An 18,613-nucleotide genomic window follows, 5' to 3' on the forward strand; every position below is an offset into this window, starting at 1 on the left:
GACTGGGGGGCAGAGAGGAGATAGGGAGGGAGGGAGGGAGATAGGGAGGGAGGGAGGACGGGAGGAAGGGAGATAGGGAGGGAAGGAGGGAGATAGGGAGGGAGGCAGGGAGGGAGTAGGGAGGGAGGGAGGGAGATAGGGAGGGAGGGAGGGGGCTGAGCAAGTTTTAATAATGCAATGGCTCAGTCACAATATGACCCAATAAAAGATGGCTACACAAACACTATGGCGTCTGAAAGCTTCACTGTCTGTACAACAAAGCAACACATCCTCAGTGACTCTCTCGCTTGCTTTATCTCTCTCTCTCTCTCTCTCTCTCTCTCTCTCTCTCTCTCTCTCTCTCTCTCCAGCTCTCTCTGTCACACACACACACATACACACACACACACATACACACACACACACACACTGTGTGTAGCTAAGACCTATCCCCAGTACCCTGTAACTAGCAAGGAGGGGTACAGAGGGATCTTTTCAAATCCAGATGCAGAGTGAAGGGAAGAGGAAGGAGGGAGATTGAGGGTGAGTGGGTGAGAGGGTGAGTGGGTGAGATAGTGAGTGGGTGAGAGGGTGAGAGGGTGAATGGGTGAGAGGGTGAGTGGGTGAGTGGGTGAGAGGGTGAGTGGGTGAGTGGGTGAGAGGGTTAGAGGGTGAATGGGTGAGTGGGTGAGAGGGTGAGTGGGTGAGATACGGAGTGGGTGAGAGGGTGAATGGGTGAGAGGGTGAGTGGGTGAGAGGGTGAGTGGGTGAATGGGTGAGTGGGTGAGTGGGTGAGAGGGTGAGAGGGTGAGTGGGTGAGTGGGTGAATGGGTGAGTGAATGACAGTTTGCCTGCCATCCTAATCTAGAGAGTATGTCTCTCCCCCAACCCTGTCTGAGAGAGCAGCTCATACTGCTGGACCCTGTGAGACGTCTCTCCCCCAACCCTGTCAGAGAGAGCAGCTCATACTGCTGGACCCTGTGAGACGTCTCTCCCCAAACCCTGTATGAGAGAGCAGCTCATACTGCTGGACCCTGTGAGACGTCTCTCCCCCAACCCTGTCAAAGAGAGCAGCTCATACTGCTGGACCCTGTGAGACGTCTCTCCCCCAACCCTGTCAGAGAGAGCAGCTCATACAGCTGGACCCTGTGAGACGTCTCTCCCCCAACCCTGTCAGAGAGAGCAGCTCATACTGCTGGACCCTGTGAGACACATGAGCTGATCTAACTAATCATCTGGGTCCTGCTCTCAGGACACCAGCAGGCTACTTGTTGACGTGGTCAACATGGCCTCATTGGGACAATAAAGTCAGTGAGTAGCCTAAGGATGTCAGCAGCGACACACACACTCACACACACACACACACACACACACACACACACACACACACACACACACACACACAGTCACATGCCTTTCAAGTACTTCAGTGCTCTCCCTAAGTGCTCTAAATCCTTATTCCAGAATAGCTCTGGTATGTTTGAGGAGGATTTCTATGGAATGTGATATGATATTCTTCAGGCAGACAAGAGAACAGAATAAAACATTTTTGTCTAACTTAACGTTGATCTTCTTGCATTTTTGTGTCTGTTCTTGTTTACTAACGTGTATAGTTTACAAACTGAAATGCTAGATCCAATAGGCTAACACTGTCACCCAGTCGCCAATGAGTTGAAAACACACACACACAAACACACACGCACAAACACACTTACACTTACACAAACACACTCACTCACTCACTCACTCACTCACACACACACACACTCACACACACACATACACACGCACACGCACACGCAAACGCACACACACACACACACACACACACACACACACACACACACACACACACACACACACACAGCACCTGACAGCCTTCTGACAGCCCAGCCTACCTTCGGTGTGACAAGTGGATGACAGGATGGTGCTCGGTGGGCGGAAAAGGTACGGGAGGTAGCGGGAAAAACATTTCATCTTCTTCTCCGGTTCTTTCCTTTGGCAAGGCGCTCCGGTGGCGACTCCTCATCCGCACTGACGCGACAGACAGAGGACCGGGGCTGAGAACGGCTCCCCGTGCGCAGGGGACTATGACAGCATCACTTCGCCTAGTGCGGGCATGGTCCGTTAACTGCGCGCTGGGGAACGAACGGACTGCACCGTGACAACGCGCCTTCGTTTCCGTGTTCGGTTCGGTTAGGTCCAGGTTCATCTCCCGAGTGGTGCGGGCAAGAGGGGGGCGCTGGAATCAGACCGGAGCCGGGAGAAAGGACGAAGGGGAGGGGAGGAGAGAGGGTCAGGCGGGAGGAGCTGTGAGGGTGGTGGGATGATGTGTCTGATGATCACAAGTTTACTGCCCCGTGTTACTGTACGAGCTCAGATGTAAATTGATGTAATTAAGCCTACAATGTTTTGTTGCCGAGATCTTCGCAGAATTAAATGTAGGCCTATGCCTGCATGGAACACATATGAGGGCAACGCAGAAGTGTTTCAACACCCATTTATAAAGCTGAACTAAAAGCATGAACCTATCTGTGAAAGAGCTGTGAGAGTCTTTGACAGAGGAAGGCCGATAGACTATCTGGTGCATTATGTTTTATAACCTCTAAACCAATCTCAATTTTTCCCAATGTTAGTATCCCTATATGATAGCCTATGTGTTTTTTCATAAGGATATACACATTTTAATTGGAAATTTTAATACACACACAAGCAATGATGGCATTTATTTAGCCTTCTTGTTATACAAGACTGAAGTTTGTGACAGGACATTGAGAGCCCTGTATAACGCCAACATTTGAGATAAACATATTATGTGACTAACTTGTCAATAAGCACAATAATATATATAGTTTTGAATAAATAAGTCACATATAGGCTAGCGCTTTCTGAAATGCTATGAATTAATCTATAAATCAAAAAGACAACTTCTCGTTTTGCAGTCTTCTCGCGTGACTCGCGTGAACTTATGCGAACGGAAGTACAATGTGAGCCTCTTTTCCGCCGGCCATTGAGGAGCTCTAGGCAGGGTAAGAATTCCTGGCAAACATTATCACAAAGTTATCAACATCCATCCTCTATTTCGGCCATTTATACATACACCCAATGTCTGCTAGGGCAAGTAACCTCCATCGCTGACAATTGGAGACTAGTATTATTTGCTTATATGTGTGCCGATTAATAAATGAAACGTCCCGTATTCTGCATTCTGCTAGCAGTAGCTAGCTACGCCATTGAGTACACGTTTGAGTTGAATCTAGCCAGCTAGTAAATGAACTGCGTGCCGCACAGTCCGGCCGTAGTGCTCATTTCATGAAGTCGCTGACAGTATCTCGAGATCTACGTACTTTAAACATGTTTGCTTAGTCTTGTCATATCTTGTAAACATAAGCTTTCTAGTGTGTTGAGAAGAGGTGATGAGCAAGCTCCAGCTAGCTTGCTACCCGTGGCTAACCTTAGCTTCGCATGCATGCCGTAGTTAGCTGGTGACATGATGCCAAGCTATGGATTCCAGACGTGGATCAGTGCCTGGTTGTCTTATGTGGGCTTTGTTTGTTGGCATTATCCAGGCTGTAACGTTATTACTTAAGCTACATATGAGTGTGGCTCGGTGTTTTGGTGTTGGGTGTCTTGACCCTGTATTCTCTCTAGCTTGTTGCTGCTAGTTTGTTGGCCCGAGCACATCAAGGTAACTTGTGTTACCAAGCTCGGTTTAAATAGCTACGTTAAGTCAACCTCTGCTAAGATTTGAATTGTCTTCCGCAGCCATCATGAAGCTCAACCCATTCGTGACATGCTCGCGGCGTAAGAACCGCAAGAGGCACTTCAATGCTCCCTCTCACATCAGGAGGAAGATCATGTCCTCCCCCCTCTCCAAGGAGCTCCGTCAAAAGTACAACGTGAGGTCCATGCCCATCCGTAAGGACGACGAGGTCCAGGTAAGACCAGGTTCCTACACCCAGGTGGACTCCAGCCCCTCTTTGGAGACTAGGGTCGGAATCCAAAATGTAGCTTTGTCGACATTATGTCCTGTAATTGTCTTGAGCGTCAATATGTCATTTAACTTTTCGTTTATGGGACACTCAAAAAGGCTTGTTTTACTTCAGCATCCAAAATGTCCCTTTTCAAAGTACACAAGTGGACGGCGCTTGTCTGTCTCGTTGTGTCCTTGTGTTGTCTTGGTGATAGTTTGAGTCTCTATGTTGCAGGTGGTCCGGGGTCTTGGTGATAGTTGAGTCTCTGTGTTGCAGGTGGTCCGGGGTCACTACAAGGGCCAGCAGATCGGCAAGGTAGTGCAGGTCTACAGGAAGAAGTATGTGATCTACATTGAGCGCGTGCAGAGGGAGAAGGCCAACGGAACCACGGTCCATGTGGGCATCCACCCCAGCAAGGTGAGACTATCCACCCCAGCAAGGTGAGACTATCCACCCCAGCAAGGTGAGACTATCCACCCCAGCAAGGTGAGACTATCCAACCCAGCAAGGTGAGACTCTGGGGAGATATCTGCTAATTTAGTGGAACGCTGAATTTCAATGCTGTTTAGGAGGCCTCCTGTGCAGTGCTGATCAGCAGTGAGTGATTCTGTAGCGATGTGGGCTAGACATCATATTACATTACATCACATTAGTCATTTAGACGCTTTTATCCAAAGCGACTAAGTATAATTGCATTTAACGTAGGAAAAGCCAATGTACTACTACTTGCCAGAACTCACAAGTGCATCTTTTTTCTAAAACCAGTGACTAAGAGCATAATCTAGTGCTGAAGGCAAAGTGCAAGAATAGCAATCTAAAATACAATAAGTGCTTAGGAGGGAGGATTGTTGTAGTACTTCTTGAAGAGATGAGTTTTGAGCCTGCGATGAAAGATGGGCAGCGACTCTGCTGTCCTGACATCAGTGGGCAATTCGTTCCACCACTGCGGGGCCAGGACAGAGAAGAGCCGTGAACGTGTCGATCGGCCGCAAGGGCCTCGGAGTGACTGGGCAACCAGTCGCCCTGAGGTAGCAGAGTGTAGTGGGGGGTGCAGGGTTTGACCATGGCCTGGAGGTAGGAGGGGGCTGTTCCTTTCTTTGCCATTGCTACAAGTACAACTCAGCATAGACTCACACTCAACTCAACTCAGCATAGACTCACACTCAACTCAGCATAGACTCACACTCAACTCAACTCAGCATAGACTCACACTCAACTCAGCATAGACTCACAACTCAACTCAGCATAGACTCACACTCAACTCAGCATAGACTCACACTCAACTCAGCATAGACTCACACTCAACTCAACTCAGCATAGACTCATGCACAAAGTTGAGAGTAGACAAAGGGGGGGGGGGGTCCAAAGAGACTTGACAAGCAAACTAAGGCCATGCATACTGAGAGGATGTCAGGGGAACGTGTGTGTGTGTACGCACGCATCATTAAAATGCATTGTACTGATGAGCACACCTGTTGTGTAGCAAATGTGAGGACAGTGCGTCTCTGCTGTCAAGTTTAATTCCATCCTCTGACAGCTACAGCTATGAAATGTCAAATGAAAGTGATGGAAGGCTTGGCTGTGCATTAATTTGATAGCTCTGTGTTTGAGGAAGCATCGTCTGTTCAGCTGTTTAGTGCCTAACGAACCTGTGAATGTAACCAAAATCAAACCTGAGCCAAATGGTGTTTTAGCTTGACCATGTCGTCCTGTGATTCCAGAGGGGTGGTTTTGTGAGAATGGAAAATCTGTTTTCTACGTTTGTCTAACGCTCGTTTTTTTATGGTTTGTAAAACACGGCTGTCTTGCGATGTCACCCAAGTGTTCGTGGTTTCCCAGGGCCGTCTCTAGTCCAGTGTAGGTCTAACGACTCATTAGATTCGCTTCTTCTGAGGTGTTTCTCGCAGTATTTGATGTCATATCATCATTCCAGATTGCCACCACCTCTCAGGAACCTCTCTAACCGTGGCTTGTGAATTTTCTGTGCAGCTAGCAGCTTGTCTGAGGGGTGCAGTGCCACCTGAGTTATAAAGATGCCAAACAGCAAGTTGGTCTAACATGCATACCCCATGAAGAGTAGTTGCCACATTGTGCTACTGATACTGATGGGGATACAAATAAAGGACTAACTAGGAATATCGATGCTAAACAGCCCCTCTCTACCCTCAACAGGTGGTGATCACCAGGCTAAAGCTGGATAAGGACCGCAAGAAGATCCTGGAACGCAAGGCCAAGTCTCGCGCCGATGGCAAGGAGAAGGGCAAATACAAGGAGGAGACCATTGAGAAGATGCAGGAGTGAAAATGATCTTTTTGCTATCAATAAACTGTTGTAAAAAGTGTTTTCCTCGTCTGTGGTAAATGAATGGGGAGGGATGGGGATTGCACTCAGTGGAGAGAAGTCTTGAGTTTAACGAGGCCTTCGCTGTCTGTCCTATACAGTAGTGAAAACATTGTCCTTGACTAAATGTTCAAGGCAAGTTTATTTGTAGAGCACATTTCAGCAACAAGGCAATTCAAAGTGCTTTACATGAGACATTAAAAGCATCAAGACAAAGTGCAAGAAATGCATAAATGGTCATGAAATGCAAAAAAGGGACATTTAAAACAAAATGCAGGAAGAAGAAAAGTTACAGTGCAGTGTATGAAAGACAACTCCATTGTCATATTGCAGAATATTTTATCCAGTAAATTGTGTATGTGGCAACGTGTTCATGGTCGTCTGGAGTTTAATCTTAATGTGTAAAAACAATACTTCACACCCAATATGGAGTGCAAATATTGAGAACTAGGGATGAAACATGGTGAGCAGTTACTGGTGGCTTGAGTAACACTCGTATGGCAACAATAGTAGACCATTTATAGACTGCTATGACGTAACGAGCCCATACAGCCCGATAGAGGAGCAGTATGAATAGTTGAAATGTGTTTATGTTTTTAATTCTCAGAGGCATAGACCCGTTTTTTGTTTGTTGAAGTTAGTCGAGTAGCAACTCAAGTATTCGCAATAGTAGTAGGCTAGTAGTAGCAGAAATAGTTTTTGTACCTGAGCCTTCTGCCAGTCGCATCATGTGATTCCGACTTCCTAGTCTTGTGGTCTGGCTCCGCTGAACCCAGCTGGTTAGTTGAGCTTCGCAGCTTTCCGCTTTACGTGGCTTTTTCCAAGTTAAAAACCAAGGAGAACCATGGCGGAACTTAGTTTTGTAATTCCTATGTCGGTAATGACACTGTTTTGGGGGTTTATCGGAGGAGTAGTTCCGTGGTTCATCCCTAAAGGACCCAACAAAGGGTGAGTTTGTTGTCCTTCTGGCTTCGCTGTTAGCTGACGTTAGCTGGCTAGCTAGTTAGCGACACGTTCAATATAGCCTAGGTAGGTACGATTTCATGTATAACGTCTTTAATCCAGAGGATTACAGTGACCAAATATTTACATTTGCCTGTAGAAAATGTGATTAGAAGACTTGTATAACTTTTTAACAGAGTTATTTAACTTATTCCTTGCTACTTAATTAGCTAATGTTAGGCTGGTGAGCCTCCATCTCCTTTTTCTAGCATGATAGCTCCATATTGGTAGTTTTGCCACTAAGTTACCTTAGTTTTCCAATGATCCAATGGGGTTGATACTTTACAAACAGTGTTAAATATGTATGTTCTCATTGGAAATAGGCTAGGCTGCTAGACTAGGAAAGAAGTGACATTATTGGGTTTGTCATCCTGGAACTTCCCCATCCAGGTCTAGTTCCCATCTCTGCCACTTGCACGAGTTAACTTAGTCCCGTTTATGGATAATAATCACGTTCCATAGGAGAGCATGTTTATTTAAAAAAATATATATAGATGTTGCCCTTTATTTTCTTTCACTTAAAAAAAAAAAAAAAAAAAAAATGTTAAGCCCTGTCAACATCCTAAAATGGAAACTGTACTGTCATGTCCATCTTGTGATCTGTTAGCCTACTAACAGTAACCCCCCCCCCCCTCTTCCCTCTATAGGGTCATAGTCACCATGCTGGTGCTAACTGCGGTCTGCTGCTACCTGTTGTAAGTTCTGTCATCTCAGGAATGTTCCAGAATGTCTCCCAGTAGTGTTGCTGTCCGACCAACGGCTTGTTTGGTTCTGCTAGTTGGGCTATTACTGTACACTGCTGGCAACATTTGCTAGGGTTGTGGGTTTGAATCCCTGTCTAGTACATGCACAAAAGCATTAGCCTACATTTCTACCCAAGACGGCCAGGATTCAAACCAACAACTATGTTATACAAGCATCATGCTCTGAAATTAGGAGAGCTGAATGAACTGAGTAAGACACACATGAGTAGTGATATGGGCCTGTTAGTCCCACAAAGTAGAGCCTGAGGGTACAGTACAGACCGGCCATGAAATGAAGACCTGGATACAATCCCCACTATCAACCTGAACTCATTTGTAGTTTGTCTCACCCTCCATAGGTATATAACCAGGGTCGCACACTTAGTTGTCAAAGGGGAAAAACTGTTGAGCGAAGCTGGCATTTAACTGTACCCTGGTTGTGCTTAGGGTCTGATATGCAATACGGTTAATTATTTAAAGCTTTGAGGCTATCAAACATTTAGAGGCCGTGCCATGTTACTTCCTGATGTGGACACCAGAGGGCAGCGTAGGCCAGGAGAACATCGAGAGTTGATCATGGCTGTTAGCCTCTCTGGCTGCATTTGGCAGACTTCACTCCTCTCCACAAAATCACTGAGCTGAAATTAGGAGATTTTGTGACAGCTGTGTAGAGAAGCAGTTGCTTTCACCTATCCAGTCATGTTAGATCAGAGATTACCTCAACAAGGAGGGGAGGAAGGAAGAGAATCTGAACGCGGCCACTGTCCCACATGTTGAGCATGAATTATCTGCTGTCTTTCAGCTGGCTGATAGCTATCCTGGCCCAGCTCAACCCCCTGTTTGGACCGGCTCTGAGCAATGAAACCATCTGGTACCTGAACAGGCAGTGGTCCTAGTCACCAACAGGTCGTCACAGGTACACTCACACAGACGACCTTTCACCTTAGGAGAAAAAAAACGTACAAGATATAAGTAAGACACATTTTCATTGGAGAAGATCCTCTCCTTATCCAGTCAAGGTTATCTTCATTATCTCACAAGAAGAATATTGTTATGCAGTGAGACAGGAAACAAACAAACATTACATCACTACAAACCACATAAATACATATAAAGTAGTGCTGAGGTGGACATCTTGCATTGGTCTGTATGTAAAGCAGTATTAACTGTATACCCACTTGTTTGGCCAAAGTCACAGATGACACTCTTCTGTCAATTCTGTTCAGTTGTGCTTTAGAAGTACACACGCTTATTCAGTCAGGACAACACCACTACAGTATGTGTCCTGATAGGGTATACATCCCTAGCCTGGTACGACCATCCCCTTCTCTCTCTGTCCCCCTCTCTCCTAGCCTGGTACGACCATCCCCTTCTCTCTCTGTCCCCCTCTCTCCTAGCCTGGTACGACCATCCCGTTCTCTCTCTGTCCCCCTCTCTCCTAGCCTGGTACGACCATCCCGTTCTCTCTCTGTCCCCCTCTCTCCTAGCCTGGTACGACCATCCCGTTCTCTCTCTGTCCCCCTCTCTCCTAGCCTGGTACGACCATCCCCTTCTCTCTTTGTCCCCCTCTCTCCTAGCCTGGTACGACCATCCCCTTCTCTCTTTGTCCCCCTCTCTCCTAGCCTGGTACGACCGTCCCGTTCTCGCGAGCTCACATTCTGTTTCACTAACGCAGAAAGGTCTGGCCTTTGCCTCCTCCAGAGCGATTTCCCAAAAATCCAGACCATACCGGGCCAATCAGGGACTGCGTTTTAACTGCTGTTTTAACTCGCTAAACAAAACATGGCGGCTCCCGAAGCAACGAGTGGTAACGTTAACGTTAGAAGAATAAACGCAGCTATGAGTGCAGTTATTGCAGAAATAGACTTAATCACAACACTTAAACAAGAACAAGAGTATGCACTAGCGGAGTTTCTCGGTGGAAAAGACGTTTTTGCTGTTCTTCCGATTGGCTGAAGGTTTTGTGTCTGTCAAGGCAAGAACCCCCGCCCACGTAATGGCTCTCTATGGGGCGAAGGCCAGACCAATATTGCGGAGCGAAGCAGTGAGCTCGCTAGATCGGGATGGTCATACCAGGCTAATATATCCCTGTTCTTCTCTCCACAGCAGAGGGCCTGAGACACTGCTGAACACCACCAATAGAGCACTCAATCTCCACGCCTTGACGGCGCCACTACGTACATCTGAAGCCTTTAATAAAAGCCTGAGTGACCAAAGTCAAATGAAATGCCCACGTTGGTGCCTTGTACAAATTGATCTCAAAAGGACTTTTCTAAAGTTTAGCTTTGTGAATGTGCTTTACATGAATGAAAATACAGCCTTCCATTGGATGTGTATTGTGTTGTATAGCGTGTACTGTGTCTTTAATGATTCAATAATGAGTTTGTTTCATGATCACAGTTAACTGAATAGAAGCAGAATTTATATTATAAGAATAGAAATATATCTATACATAATTGTTAATAAATACATATATATATATATATAAAAATATGTATATCTGCTAAACTTATGAGGCATGCTGCTTACACTGTTGAAACCAGCATAATTAATATTTCCTGTATTTTTCCAAAGCATGAAGTTAATGATATAGGCCTCCAGTCTTTAGGAGTGCTGGAAGTGTGTTGGAAGTTTTGGGTGTGGGGCACACATTTGAAGTATTCCATGACGCTGGGACTGTCCATAAGAAATGTTGATATGGTAGTAATCTCAGTAAGAAAGAATAAATGCTTTCATATGATGCCTTTCCTTTTTGTTTCATTGATAATGTGTGTGAAGGAGTATTGTTTCCCCTTTCATTTAATTATTAAACCATCATAAATCATTGCACCATCTGGTTATTTAAAACGACATTTGTTTTTGTTTTGAATAGTTTTAATATCTTTTAAATCTTGTATATGAGGGAAAAGAGGGGGGAAACCATTCCCAGTAATTCCCAGTCAAAGTCAAATCAGTTTTGTTTGCCGGCTCCGTGCTTGCCGTAGAGAAATTGTCAAACATGGCGTCTTCCTCGGACGTCCACGTCCGAATATGTGAGCAAGAGATTCTCAAATATGACTTGGAAATCAAGGCTCTCATTCAGGTTTGAATATTGTTTTGAATATAATGCGTCTTCATATCCCGACAGTCATCTTTACAACCACTGCATCGGTATCAAACTGTCAGTGACCTCAGATACAGTATTGCGTAGCCTACTCCACCATACGACGAAGCACTGGAAAACGGTAAATTAGTTGCAAAAGTGTTTATTGTCGATAATCATAAGACCCATGGCAAGCCTTGCACATTGATACTTCGGCAAGCTGTGCTTTTGTTTGGACTTAGTGGACTGATCTTCGCGAATGTGCGCCGTTACCAATTAGGGCAGAGTAGGCTATGCAATAGAGATGGGATTGGGGAACGGATTATATACTGTACCACCATCAGTTTAACCTTTGTTTTGATAGGATGTCAATGAATGCATGGGACCACGGAGCAAGTTTACAGATCTGAACTCCACAGTGAAGGAGAAATTCCACCATATCAGGCAGCGGCTTCAGGTGAGAAGACTGGGATTATATCGAACCCTCCATAAAATGTCAACATGTGTAGGTTATCATAGAATTCAATTAAACCTCAATCTGTGGTTCCCCATGTAGGCCTAGGTAGCCTATCCCTACAGAAGCCCATAGGGAAGTTCTCTGTGCTTGACAGGACCTGGAGCAGATGGGAATGGAGCAGGACAAGGAGTCAGACAAGCTGGCGTTACTCGGTGAGGTGGAGGGCCACCGGAGAGAAATGCTCAGGTAGGTTATGGCGCAGGTTAGACTCCAGTAGAAGCACTAATTGTGTGTGTAAGCCGTCTCTTACACACACAGTCACGTCTTTTTTTCATTTTGTGCGTGGCTGTAAGACAGCGCACCTAGTATAGCGTTTGTCGGGTTATCACTCCCTCCATTGAATGTTGACCTGCATTTCTCTGTTGGCACCACAAGAGGCAGTAGTCCCAGCGCACCAAAATAAAGGACACCAATAACAACTTGCCGATCTCCACTGCAGAAGTAGAGTAGCGGTGAAAGCAATGGACTTCCACGCGGGAGATCGGGGTTCAAGGCCCCGGTGGAGATGATTTTATGGGACTATACCCCAAATCTCCACATGTTCATCCTTTCACTCTGACCTTTACCCCTCACGACTATCTGCCTGCAGGCCTACCTTCTCAACACAGTGTGTTGCTACACCACTCTCAGAACACACCACCGCCACCGAACTGCTCCAGCAGTTGATTTGTTACATTGTAGCAATAAAGAGCAATAATTGAAGAGAACATTTATTTAAGTCGCTTACAGAATAGCAAAATACAAAAAGTATACACGGAATCATGTATAATGTGAAGTGAAATGCTATGTAATTAAGTAGCCTATAATGTAAGAACTAATACTGGTGTCTTCCTTCCATCTAAATGCAAACACAAAACAAGTACAAAAAATATAACTGGAATGGGATGAATATTTTCCAGTGGATGTGCATTCTGACAAGGCTGGCAGTGTCCCTGTTCAGGATGAGGATGGCCTGAGGGTAGAAGACTGTTCCTGGCCACCCTAAAAACATAAAAACAAAACTGCAGAAATTAGTTCAAGAAGGGAAATGGGATGAATATTTTACATTGGATGTGCATTCTACGGGCCAATACGCAATTGTACTTTCATATGTTCATATCAATATAATATCAAGATCATAGTAGATATATAGTAAAAGCAGGCCTATTAACACTTAACTATTTACAAACAACATTGCCACCTGCTGACTCAATCAAGTAGGTGTCCAGATAAGCCAGTGTGTTTATCTGGCTTATAGATAAACACACTGGCTTGGTCTTACTTCACCACCTAAAGGGAAGTGCAAAACAGCAGGTAATGACTTTTGTCCAGAAACAGAAGTTGAACCAATTACAGTAAAATAGCTAACGTTATAGGAATCATCAGTGTAACTGCTTTAGCCACTGACCGCTACCATTAATGTTATGGAAGCTGCTGCTAGTTGTTGTGAGCCCATGAGCTAACTGGCTATCCCGCTCTTATTGTACTGGATTAGCATTGGAAGCATTGGAACTGATCCAACTGTCCAGGCGACAAAACCTGTCTTAATTTATCGGACATTATTTCATGTCATTTCAATTCACAGCTATTTCAGTGGCGTGACTAGCTCCCGTCCTACCAGTCCTGAACAGAAACAAGCCAGCCTCGCACATCAGCCAGGCTGTACCTGGCCTGGTTCTGTACCAGCGACTTGGTGATGGTTGACTCAGAAACGGGGATCTGGCTGCTGTGTTTGTTTGTGCAGTAATCAGACGGCATGGAGGAAGGCGAACCTGGCCAGCAAACTCTCCATGGACATCCTTGAGAAGAACGCTCTGCTCCGTGGGGGAGACTCTCTGAGACAGAGGTGAGAACATGCTGCAGCACCGCCATCTTTGTTTCGCTATGACCATAACTAGCTCACTTATGGTCAGTTCACTCACCAATGGCGGCCTTAGACCAGCCGACTTCTCGCCCGATTTCACTGTCGCAGACACATTTCCAGTGTCGGAATAAAATCCTGAGAGATTTGCTGGAGTCGTAGCGCGCTCCTATCGTCTCCATCGTTTGGTGGGAGGCGTCAGTCCCAGCTGTCTTAAGTCAGTCCTTTTCTCGTCTTGACATTCTGATAAAATCAAACATGTCTGAAGTTTTTAGTCTTGGCTTATGCAAATCCCAGTCTTTGAAAAAACTCAACACATTCTTAAGATGTGAGAGGGCGTAACATAGTATTTTGGAAGTCTTTAGCGTATGGTAGCATAATCTGTCATCACTTACTAATCTGTTTGTTTCTGTATCATTTTTCCTCCAATCAGGAAGGCGACCAAAGAGGGCGTGGCCCAGACGTCTAGTGGCATCACAGAGAGCCTGATGAGCATCAGCCGGATGATGTCACAGCAAGTACAGCAGAGCGAGGAGACCATGACCTCACTGGGTGAGTGGCACCCCCTTGAGTTATCAGGCTTGAACACCTTTCCTGAGTCCATGGCCCAGTCTCAATGTCCACCCTGCACCCTCACAGACTCAGTCTCAATGTCCACCCTGCACCCTCACAGACTCAGTCTCAATGTCCACCCTGCCCCCTCACAGACTCAGTCTCAATGTCCACCCTGCACCCTCACAGACTCAGTCTCAATGTCCACCCTGCACCCTCACAGACTCAGTCTCAATGACCAACCTGAACCCTCACAGACTGGTAAAGTGGTTGAGAGTGAAAGGCTGCAAGGGCTCAAAATGGTATAGAAAGGAATGGGACAGCACTTGTGACATCACATTACGTTGACGTCAAAACATATTTCTTACTATTGTGGGTTTGGGACTTTATTTTACTTTTCAATTTTACGTGATGTTTTTCTTGTAGGCCTACATGTAAATTAATTTTGGTCTGAGTCAAATCCCTGTTACATTATCACAACCCTCTGTGTTACCCTCAAAACATTTCTGTTCAACTTGAAATCATTTCACTTTGTGGTCATAAGTGAACTACATTACTGCCTGTGATTCTTGTTTGTGATGAATCCAAAGTATTTACTCAAGAATGACAATACACATTTCTGCTCCTCACAACTCTTTTCATATTCATGTTGGAAATCTCCATTCAAAGAACACTGCACCGAGATGGATGATTAATGTCATACTGCTTTTAACTGGGGAATCATATGATTTACAGCAACAGAAATCTATGTAATTTATAACCATAGCCTGCATATTTTCAAACAAGTCAAATTATTCAAACCCATGGGGTTGATAACCTATACGTAAAAATATTAAAACCAAAATAATTATAAGGCTACTTGTGCAGTGCAGCACAAGATCAGCTGCTTATGATTCCCTAGGAGTAACAGACTAGTTAACTCTCTGGATGGACGTTCGGCTTTTACCTTGGAATGTTTTGTACAATCTAAGCATGCTAAGGAATTTACTTACTTTATGCACTGTTTATTTGCACTCTTGTATATTTTGGATCTGTAGTAAAGTTGTATTTAGTCTGTCTAGTCTTGATGTTGATTACTTTGTTGTCTTTTGTATTACTGATGCTGTAACAATGTGCAATTTCAATAAAGCACCTACCTACAGATCTACCGACCTTTACCCAAACTTACTTTCATCCATTGTAGGCAGAGCTTGAGATTTGTAAGCTGTAGACAGCTCACATTGAGAGACTTGTAGCTGTAGACAGCTCACATTGAGAGACTTGTAGCAGTAGCCTTTATGCTCCTAATCATCATCACCGTTACGAAAACAAACCCCCGTCATGATGTAAACAACAAAATAAAACACACTTTCACAGGGACATTTCAGCCAGTATCATAGAGGATAGAGGACCGAGATGATCGGTGTTTAACTTTGTCGTCCGTAGCGACGTCATCGAGGACGGTCCTGGAGACGAACGAGGAGTTCAAGGCCATGACTGGGACCATCCAGCTGGGGAGGAAGCTCATCACCAAGTACAACCGCAGGGAGCTCACGGACAAGCTGCTCATCTTCCTCGCGCTGGCGCTCTTCCTCACCACCGTCCTCTTCATCCTGAAGAAGAGACTCTTCCCTTTTCTGTAGTGGACTACAGGCGTATGGGGCCGTCCGTGTCTCTAGTCTAAACAGGCTCTCTCTCACCGTAGTGCACTAGTAACGGAACTTGGGCTGGGCCTCATGTCGGTCCGTAGTCTAAAGAGACGTCCCTCTCTGGTCTCCTGTCCTGAGGCTTTCTCCCTCTCTGCCCATAACATCCTCATACAGCACTAAAGAAAGGACAAGCCCCGCCCTCAGTCTACCCAGAGATTGGGAGTATAATATTCATGACACGTTCAGCTCAACTGGAGATTCTGGAGCGTTTAAGCAAACATTCCTCTTCAAAGTCCCCGCTAGTTGTGTTCTTTGTGTCCTGGTGGGCACATCATTTCATATCAGTAACTTCCACTGGCTGCAGCTATAGATGAGGTCAATGCTTCAGCTATAGATGAGGTCAATGCTGCAGCTATAGATGAGATCAATGCTTCAGCTATAGATGAGGTCAATGCTTCCTCAGTCCTGGTCAGAACTAATAGTGGGGGAGGTGATATATGCTGTACCTGACCCCGGTCACCTACCTCCTCCTCCTCCTCCCTGCTCTCAGTAATAGCAGTGTGGCTAAGCCTACTGTAAACACCCATATTGTCTATTATCATGGAAGGGAAAATGGCCGACTGTCTGGCTGCAGCTCATGTGGGTGTGTGTGTTTATCAGGGTATCCTCACGGTTAATGTAGCCAGTGTTCATGATTATGTTTATATGTATTAATTTGTATTATTTATTCAGTGTATTATTGCATTGCTTGCTGATAATTTATTGTGCTCTGGAAGTGAATGATGGAGAGTGATTTTCCCCCAGGCTGTTCTACAGGTAAAACTGTGTACGGTATTAAGCATCCATGATCAGTTCTTAAATTGCACTTTTGAATGTATAGAAGGAACATCCTTGTTTCCTGTAAATAGCTGTGAAAATGATGGCATGTCTGCCCAGATCCCACCTGCACACCTCCAGCCTGTGTCTGGTCAGAGGCGGGGGGTCATGCTGGTCCCCAGGCCGCCCCCCCCTGCTCTGCCCTGTGCATGGACCCGGCCGGGCCACCCCCCCTGCTCTGCCCTGTGCATGGACCCGGCCGGGCCACCCCCCCTGCTCTGCCCTGTGCATGGACCCGGCCGGGCCACCCCCCCTGCTCTGCCCTGTGCATGGACCCGGCCGGGCCACCCCCCCTGCTCTGCCCTGTGCATGGACCCGGCCGGGCCACCCCCCCCCTGCTCTGCCCTGTGCATGGAGCGGGCCGGGCGCTAGAGGGAACAGCTCAGGAAAACAGTGGCAGTATCACACTGGCAGCGATAAAGGAGCATGCGTTCCTGCCTTTCTTCAGATAAGACCCGGAAAAGCAGATTATCCCAAACCGTTTCCCTCTCTCTCTCTCTCTCTCTCTCTCCCCCCTCTCTCTCTTTCCCTCTCTCACCCCCACCCCTCCTCTCTGTCTCTTTCTCCCACCCCCCCTCCCTCTTTCTCCCCCCTCTCCCACCCCCCTCTTTCTCTCCCCCCCTCTCTCTTTCTCTCTCTCACCCCCCTCTCTCTTTCTCTCCCCCCCTCTCCCACCCCCCCCTCTCTCTCTCTCTCTCCTCTCTCTCTCTCTCCTCCTCTCTCTTTCTCTCTCTCACCCCCCCCCTCTCTTTCTCTCCCCCCCCCCTCTCTCTCTCTCTCCCCCCCCTCTCTCTTTCTCTCCCCCTCTCCCCCCCCCCTCTCTCTCGCTCTCTCCCCCCCCCCCCCTCTCTCTCTCTCCCCCCCCCTCTCTCTCTCCTCTCTCTCTCTCTTTCCATGGATGGGTGGAGAGCAGGACAGGGGGGTATTTTTAGGTTAGCGTGGTGCGGTTATCTGCCGTGGCCTTTTCAACACCACGGGGGAGCGGGTGGGCTTGGTGGCTGGACAGCGCATGACCTTCCTACCCTCTCTGTGAGCGCAGCGCATTCTCATTCTGGGATTTGGACTTGTGATCACGTTTGCCATTTCTGCTCAAAAACAATAAATATGTAGCTTTATGTCTCTTCAGCAGTCTGAGGTTTGCGTGTAGGTGTGGTGTGTGTTTGTTATGCAGGCGTTGGGCATTGTCCTCTCACCGTAGGAGAACTATGGTTAGAGAGAGTACTTGTGAAGAGACCTAAGAGATGCCTAAGCGTCTCTTACTCGTTTAAAGTGGCGGCCATTGGGCCTAGCCAATTCCAAGCCTGGTCGTTTAGCTGCGCACTTATGCTGGGCCCCTGGCTCCATGTCAAGCAAATTGAGCTATTCTTGCATTTAGCACTGTGATAGTGTCAATCAAGTGCAGAGGTGTGCCATGTCTCTGAGTAGCTGGTCTGCGCGAGAGCTCCGAGATTTAGACAAGCGTTCCATTTTACACTTGTAGTATCTGCAGTATTTGATTAATATTAAGATTGTGTCTGGTGCATCAATACAACAATATTTAATATTATTTCTACATCACTCCGTCCGTTCTACGTTAAATCTCTGGATATATATATATATATATATATATATATATATATAGGCTATATATAAGATCGGCTTGTGACCTTAATGCATTTTCTTATTCCACGATACAGTGTGACATATTCCAGTAGGCCTATAGCATATTCCGACTCCGTCTTATGAAATGGCCGGATGTGAGTTGGAAAAGTGCAAACCTTTTACAACGTTTAACCCCCTCGATTTAACAGGTCGAGTGAAGTTTCCTAAAACCCACTTGAACAGTTTAACCTGACACTAAACGTGGCTGTGCGTGAACCATATTGCGCCTAGTGTAGGTCTATGAAATTGTTTGACATGGCAGTTATTAGGACGACGAGGAACAACTGGCCCTTCGCTTCGTGTCAGATTTTACTATTAGATTTTGCCGCAACAAAGACATAGAAATGTTTTTTGTTCTTACAATGGTCAAACATGGTCAAGATATAGGCCTACGTAGGCTGGATGGAGAATGATGATGATGATAATAATAATAACAATA

The 18,613-nt window shown here is 46.1% G+C and overlaps 3 protein-coding genes across 3 annotated transcripts; all 3 read left to right on the forward strand.

Moving 5' to 3' along the window:
- The first annotated feature begins 2,973 nt into the window (after positions 1–2,973).
- On the forward strand, positions 2,974–6,294 carry rpl26 (ribosomal protein L26). The gene is made up of 4 exons (XM_084448355.1): positions 2,974–3,008; positions 3,745–3,917; positions 4,230–4,370; positions 6,126–6,294. Exons 2-4 carry the CDS (start codon positions 3,750–3,752, stop codon positions 6,252–6,254), a joined length of 438 nt encoding a protein of 145 aa, XP_084304481.1. The 5' UTR covers positions 2,974–3,008; positions 3,745–3,749; the 3' UTR covers positions 6,255–6,294.
- Positions 6,295–7,069: 775 nt separating this feature from the next.
- Positions 7,070–10,852, forward strand: atp6v0e1 (ATPase H+ transporting V0 subunit e1). Its single transcript, XM_084449201.1, has 4 exons — positions 7,070–7,241; positions 7,943–7,990; positions 8,841–8,954; positions 10,145–10,852. The coding sequence occupies exons 1-3, from the start codon at positions 7,138–7,140 to the stop codon at positions 8,932–8,934; spliced, it is 246 nt and encodes an 81-aa protein (XP_084305327.1). The 5' UTR covers positions 7,070–7,137; the 3' UTR covers positions 8,935–8,954; positions 10,145–10,852.
- A 184-nt stretch (positions 10,853–11,036) lies between these two features.
- LOC311318070 (vesicle transport protein SEC20-like) lies at positions 11,037–15,651 on the forward strand (the record flags this gene model as incomplete). Its single annotated transcript, XM_084449274.1, has 6 exons — positions 11,037–11,120; positions 11,485–11,577; positions 11,732–11,823; positions 13,361–13,462; positions 13,911–14,029; positions 15,455–15,651. The coding sequence occupies 6 exons, from the start codon at positions 11,037–11,039 to the stop codon at positions 15,649–15,651; spliced, it is 687 nt and encodes a 228-aa protein (XP_084305400.1).
- Positions 15,652–18,613: the final 2,962 nt, after the last annotated feature.

The sequence above is a fragment of the Borostomias antarcticus genome, assembly GCF_949987555.1.
Source record: "Borostomias antarcticus genome assembly, chromosome: 14".
Taxonomy (NCBI): Eukaryota; Metazoa; Chordata; class Actinopteri; order Stomiiformes; family Stomiidae; genus Borostomias; species Borostomias antarcticus.